Source organism: Notothenia coriiceps, unplaced genomic scaffold (assembly GCF_000735185.1).
Source record: "Notothenia coriiceps isolate Sejong01 unplaced genomic scaffold, NC01 NC01_scaffold00037244, whole genome shotgun sequence".
NCBI lineage: Eukaryota > Metazoa > Chordata > Actinopteri > Perciformes > Nototheniidae > Notothenia > Notothenia coriiceps.
This window is the reverse complement of record NW_011369945.1, coordinates 13,941,708-13,949,230: the sequence shown is the minus strand read 5'-3', so window position 1 is coordinate 13,949,230 and position 7,523 is coordinate 13,941,708. Positions and strand designations below refer to the sequence as shown.

The following is a 7,523-nucleotide window of genomic DNA, read 5'->3' as shown; positions in this document are numbered from 1 at the left end:
CATCATAGTTTCATTTGACGTCGACAAACGAGGTGTAGACGTATTCTCCTTTGGGTACGTACATAAACAACAAATAAATACGAATCATTACGAAAAGTTACACATATTATTGGTGAAAGGGACCAATATGGTATGTGCGGCAGAAGAAGAAACCTCATTTTTCTTATTTTCATATATTGGACTTTATTGACTTCTTTTCACTATAACTCAAGGTTGCTATAAGTATTATAGACACTACCTCGCTCTACACACCACACACACACACACACACACACAAACACACACACCCACACACACACACACAAACCACACACACACACACACACCACACACACACACACACACACCACACACACACACACACACACACCACACACACACACACTACACACTACACAAAGGTGGCTAATGTATACATTTATTGGATGTTATCAGTAATTATGATTCTATATATATTATTCGGAAACGAGCCATTCTGAATAATTACTATTATGATAGTTTACAATTACAATGATGCTAATAACTGAGATTTTTATTGGAGTTTTTCTATTTACAATGTAGTATTAGTACTTTAACTTTAGTAACATATCCCAGTATTGCCTTTCCTCTTACTCTGAGCGTGCGCCCTCAAACCAAAATGCAGATTTCCCCCGTAAAAGTGATGCCAGAAAACAATATTTCTGTTCTTCAGAAACTGTATAATTCCTCCAGAAATCTGAGTATCAGACAGAGCGTCAGACGGCAGAGACTGCTTTGTTTTTACGGAGCTCCAACGTCACGTTGTTGTTTACGTCACGTTGTTGTTTACGTCAGGTGACATCTTGTATACGGGCGCCATGTTCTCGAGATAATTGATATATCTTATAAACAAGATCGGAGTACAGTACTCATACTATATCTTTCTGGAAAACCCCCTGATAGAAAATGCAGAAATAGACCATTAAAGCATAAAACATCTCATCAAATATACATGAAAGCATTTTATCCATTAGGTTTGAGCTCTGCACACTGCACTCTTTCTCCGACTGCAGACAGGAATGTGTGTTTATATGAAATGCTTGACTTATTTATAGAAACACATAAAAATAAGCATTTTTGCAGAACAACCAGCAACATTAACTTAGCTTAGGAGGTGAGAAATCTTATGAGCTTAGAGTGGATCTACCTTGGAAAGTCTGCGCTGATGCATTCACTTTTGAAGTTATTTCAGACATTAAATCAGATGTACTTTCTACTTTCTGTGCAGCAGTGAGCTTCACATGCTGTCAGTAGTTCTCAGTCTATGCTGCAGCATTATGAGGATCTATATGCTCAGATTTAGAGGAGGGGGTTAAGCTGTTTTGCTTTAATGTGTTGTAAATCAGTGATGTGAGCAGCTGCATCACTTTAAAGATCAGTTCACTTTGTAAACATTTATAGCTGATGGTATTTATTAACCCATGCAGATTGCTCTTGTTGATCTTTTCCAGTATGTAAGGGATTTGCCATTTAAAACAATGGAAATGTCCCACAAGGCTTTAAAAGAATGACCTAATCGTGAACACAGTCACACGACTTCAAATCACCACCGCTAAGCTAAAGGAGGCTAATGTTGGGCTATAAAGGAACTACAGCACGGTCACATGACTTCACGTCACCACTGCTAAGCTAAAGGTGGCTAATGTTGGGCTATAAAGGAACTACAGCACAGGTCACATGACTTCACGTCACCACCGCTAAGCTAAAGGTGGCTAATGTTGGGCTATAAAGGAACTACAGCACGGTCACATGACTTCACGTCACCACCGCTAAACTAAAGGTGGCTAATGTTGGGCTATAAAGGAACTACAGCACGGTCACATGACTTCACGTCACCACCGCTAAGCTAAAGGTGGCTAATGTTGGGCTATAAAGGAACTACAGCCGGTCACATGACTTCACGTCACCACCGCTAAGCTAAAGGTGGCTAATGTTGGGCTATAAAGGAACTACAGCACGGTCACATGACTTCACGTCACCACCGCTAAGCTAAAGGAGGCTAATGTTGGGCTATAAAGGAACTTCTGCACGGTCACATGACTTCAAGTCACCACCACTAAGCTAAAGGTGGCTAATGTTGGGCTATAAAGGAACTACAGCACGGTCACATGACTTCACGTCACCACCGCTAAGCTAAAGGTGGCTAATGTTGGGCTATAAAGGAACTACAACACGGTCACATGACTTCTCGTCACCACCGCTAAGCTAAAGTTAGCCGTTTTTAAATCCACCAGTGGGGTATATTTAGTTTTAACAATGTATTTTATGTCGTAGAATAAAAATCTCTTCAGCTTGTGTTAACCACAGACTTGATTTCAGGCTAACAACCAAAAACACATTCAGAAAAACATTGACCTCCAGACTAGAGGACAGGAAGTGATGAAGTGCTGACTCATTTCAGGGACTTAGGACTCATTCCTGCATCTCTCTATTATAAGATCTCTGAACCTCTCATGGAGAATTTATCTTTCTGCATCACATGCTGCATCTTCTGTGCATGTTAGCATCATCAGGGAAGTAGCTCTCTGAATTAAAAACATGCAACGATGCAGATTTGTGCCGCCCTAAGGGAGAAGAGGTTTAATAAATCTGACCTACAGATCTGCAGATTCAGGTGTTTTTCTGTTTTTATTAATCACTCCCCAACAGATGCATCCAAAAAACTGAGGAATTAGTAAAAAGCTGTGAAGAGAAAACATGGCTTTCTTTGGTAGTCACTGCTACTCAATGTTCCTTTTTATAATTAGACAAATGTCATGATTACAGCTTTCTTAAAATGATCAGTATCATTTATTATCTGGCTGTCACAAGTCACCAATCTGAAACTATCCTCCTTCCTAGTGTAAACAATAATTAATACAACATATATCATCCTTTAAATCGTCTTCATCGTCACTCATGTAAACGGTGAAATGTAGCCTCCATTGGACTTCTTTGTTTACATCCGGGACAAAGTGACATCACTATGGAACACTAGTGCTCCTATTGGCTAGCGCTCCAGCATGAAAGGGAGAGATCATCTTTATAAATGTGTGTGTGTGTGTGTGTGTGTGTTGGTCTTTCAGTGGTGAAGATGAAGTAGTCTCTAACAAAACACCAACGCTATGATCAACCCCCATGAAATGAAGTAAAATGTGAAAGAACAGTGAGTCACTTTGACACACACACACACACACACACACACACACACACACACACACACACACACACACACACACACACACACACACACACACACACACACACACACACACACACACACACACACACACACACACACACACACACACACAGAAAGCTTCATGTCAGCTTCACACAAGTCTGGGCTCGCAGTGAAACGCAATCTGAAGCAGGTTTCCTTCAACATTTCCCTGCATCAGCTTCCTGTACCTGCAGGTCGGTGTGTGTGTGTGTGTGTGTGTGTGTGTGTGTGTGTGTGTGTGTGTGTGTGTGTGTGTGTGTGTGTGTGTGTGTGACCTCTCGTCCTTTTTCTGATCAACTGATTAGTTTAGAAAAAACAAGATGCCAAATCCCATAGGCAAAGATAACACCTTCATATGTCTTGGTTGTTCCTTAGCAACAGTTTAAAAACACAATCAGGTTGTGTGTGTGCAGAGTGGCGAGTTATAACGCATCACAGATACATTTCAAATGAACGAATCAACCAAAGGGTTATTCACCCAAACTGTAATGGTGCGTTCAGGCGAAGATTTGCCCCGCATCATTTCAGTCACCGTGTCACACAACAAATCACATCATAGACTCTATGCATTACATTAAGGCACATAATCTGTGCACAATATATATATATATTTGTCTTACTGCCAAATGTTATTCCATATTTTATTCCATTCTACTTCTATGTAAATACTGCTACATTTTATTATCTTTAATATGTTTTTATGTTATTATAGTTTTCCTAAAATGGTTCTCTATGCCATTAAGTCAAATTCCTCGTACGTGTCAACCTACCTGGTGATAAACCTGTTTCTGTTTCTGATTAAAACTAGACGGCGAGGCGGGTTTATCTTCATCTAGATACCGTGATTTAATTGTAATATTGGCATCACAACAACGCCGAAATAACTACCTACTGTTACCTGAATCAATGCTTTGGTCAGTCTGTCGGAAAGACGGCAAGCGAATATATATGTGTGTGTGTGTGTGTGTGTGTGTGTAGCCCACATTCCCAGCTCCAGACAACACACACACACACACACACCACAGATTACATAAGATTACGTTGACATTATAACCGTCTGCAGGATTGGTTTTATTCCCTCTGACCTCCTTCTCTGCTCACACAGATCCAGATTAAAAATAGATCAGCTGTACATTTCACACCACAATCAAAAGCTTTGAAGCAAGTTCTTCAAACAGCTGGAAACTCTTTCTACCCAAACGGGAGGAAATTGTGCTTTTTTTCGGGACTATTTTCAGCGGCGGATTAATCCACATTCAGTGATGTAGCGAGTTTTAGTGGCAGCAGGAAAGTGGGATTCAGTCAAGATTAGATTAGCTCAAATTACGGTAATTAAAGGTAGGGTAGGTAAGAATGGAGAAACCAGCTGGAGTGCGCTAGAATTTGAAAGTACACAACCGAAAAAAATCTTCCTCTTCCTTCAGACTTCCTCTCAGAGCCCCTCCTCCAACACACACGAACGCGCACATGACCAATGAGGGCACGAGATAAGTTTGTGCACAGATGGAAGGCTGACAGGCAGGTAGGCCATCCAGTTACTTCTAAGCTAAAGGAGGCTAATGTTGGTCGTGATGAAGCGTAGTCGTCTCAATTAGACACTTGTTAGCAACCGCCGTTTTTTAAATTCACCAGTGAGGTATTTACTGGTGTATTTTATGTCGCAGAACAAAATCTCTTCAGCTTGTGTTAACCACAGACCTTATTTCAGGCTTCTAACCTACAGTAAAACACGTCCAAAAAAAACAGTGACTTCCAGACAAGGAAACAAGAAGGGCTAAAATGCCGACTAATTTCTCGGCTTTAAAACTCATTCCTGCACCACTATATTCCCCCAAACTCAGCAACACAGTTTCCTTTAAGAAATGCTAATATAAGCGTTTTTTTTTTACAGTGTAGGTTCAAGCGAACTTTACAATAGTAGTAGGAGTAGAAGCAGAGTAGTTTACTTGCATTTAGAGGCTAATGTTGATGCAACAACCATATGTATGTCAACTTATTGCTCTCTTTCTCCTGTGCAGGGGAACCTAGTGCACCTAAACTGGAGGTGAAGGTCCTGGAGAGGGGCAACTCTCTGAAGGTGAACTGGATCAAGCAGGACGACGGCGGATCCCCCATCAAACACTACCTGGTCCGATACAAGGCTGTGAGTGCAGAGGTTTTTTTAAATATTGCAGCGGTTTCATAATTAATGTTAATAACCAATCTTGGAAATACTCACCAAACAGCTACAAGCAGGAATACGATGTAACCCTCTGCCGTAAAAAGTGCACATATTCTTAATTGTTTTTATTATTGTATATTACTATTTTTATTCTGGTGAAAAACTGGGTTTCATGACAGTGCGTAATTGTGTAGATAAAACATAAAATATATATGTTTACAAAACTAAGAAGTTAAAGTAAGAGTAGGCTATTCAAAGATTTAAAAATAATAGGATTTACAATTATGTTTGTTAACATAACATATTAAAGGGAAAATGTGCAATAAAAAGATAAAAATTAACAAAATTATCTAAATAAATTATAGAACATGTACATGCACATTGTACAAAATATAACATCAACAAAATATGTAAAGATATGTATAATACAACATATGCAATGGTTAGTTTAGTTTGAATGAAGATATTAAAGCTGATGTGAAAGGTTTCACTTTTCATTCATGAAAGTCTCATGTACAATTCAAAAGGTTGCTAAAAGAAATCTCAGTATTATAACGTATAATTGAACTGTGCCTGTGGCTATGTATGTATTATTGTGTGGCCTTATGATGGCTAACATTGGATGACTATTTTAGTTTTCATTTCATTTAGCACTGTAAATTGTATGAAATTATGAGCTGTTTTGTTTTAGTTTAGTTTTATGTATGTTTGACAGTGTCAGTGAGGACCCCAGGAAGATTAGCCAACGCTACACATTAAAAGACATAAAATAGTGCAAGTAAATACAAATCAAATCAATAGAAATAGTGCAAGGAGAGTCTGTGTACAAGTAATTGGAATATGATATATTAGATACATAACTTGTTAGTTGCAAACAGATGAATGTTATGGATGTTCTTTCAAAAGTTCAGGTGTTTAACAGTTGAGTGCACAGTGTTGATTTGTGTCCTGCGTATATTCTTTTATCTTTCAGAAGCACGTGTCTGAGTGGAAGCCAGAGATCCGAATGCCTCAAAACAGCGAGTACACGACGCTGAGCGGCCTGGACTGGAACACGGAGTACGAGGTGTACGTGGTGGCCGAGAACCAGCAGGGAAAATCAGAGCCGGGTGTCGTCTCCTTCAGAACCGCCAGCGACCCCACCACCATCCCAGGTACAAATCCCATCATCGCATCATCTCCCCAGCATCCACACACAGCCACCGTGCAGCGAGGCCTCCCCCGTGACCACAATGCTGAAACTAACAACAATTTAAAATAAGCAAAAGAAGTCTAGGAAATTATCTAAAAGTTGACAAAAGATAACCCTCTCGGTAGAAGTAGGATTGAAATAAGACACAATTCGTGACCACAATACTGATATTTACAAAATGTGTAAATATAATTAAATAATTCATTTTAATATAAAGAAATTCAAATAAAAACATGAAAGGTAAATAAATAATTAAAAGCTTAGTTAAAATAATATTTTGCCCATAATATTTGGATTTGTGGGGTGTAAGTGTAGTGGACACAATCCACATCCCAAATGTTATGTAAGGGGGCTTTTAGAATATTAACTTTTTGAATAAGCAATTTAAAACATTTTGACCACCTCTTGCAGAGCAGAGATGTTTTTATTCCTCCTCAATAACTCTCTGCAGCTACAGATACAACTCAGCATCACGTTGCTCTTCCTCTGTGAAGCTGCTGTTGCTGCTGAGCTCCAGTGAGCGTGAAGAGGAGCAGATATCAGTCGGAGCATTTTGTCCAGTTAATACCAACAACTTGTCCTCAGGTGGTCACGGTCGGCCTCTGCTCTCTGGCTGTGTGAGCTGATAATTTTAACTCGGGCTGCTTCCCCATTCACTAAACCTGAGCTACAAAACTACTTCATCATACAAATGTTGTCTACTACTACTTCTCCCTCATGTAACTGTAATTGGATCTTTTATGATACTTACACATTTTGTTCAGCAGCATAATCTCCACATATTAACACCACTCTATGAATTTAGAAGTAAAATGCTAACGTTAGGCTACTAAAGGAACTACAGCACAGGTCACATGACTTCACGTCACCACCGCTAAGCTAAAGGTGGCTAATGTTGGGCTATAAAGGAACTACAGCACGGTCACATGACTTCACGCTCACCACCGCTA

General features: G+C 39.6%; 1 protein-coding gene across 1 annotated transcript in view; it reads left to right on the top strand.

Moving 5' to 3' along the window:
• Nucleotides 1-7,523, top strand: part of LOC104965327 (neural cell adhesion molecule 1-like) — a 36,919-nt gene that overhangs the window by 20,599 nt on the left and 8,797 nt on the right. The window contains exons 5-6 of the mRNA XM_010794285.1: nucleotides 5,239-5,363; nucleotides 6,355-6,535. Coding sequence (XP_010792587.1) covers nucleotides 5,239-5,363; nucleotides 6,355-6,535 — 306 coding nt within the window. The remainder of the gene's footprint in view (nucleotides 1-5,238; nucleotides 5,364-6,354; nucleotides 6,536-7,523) is intronic.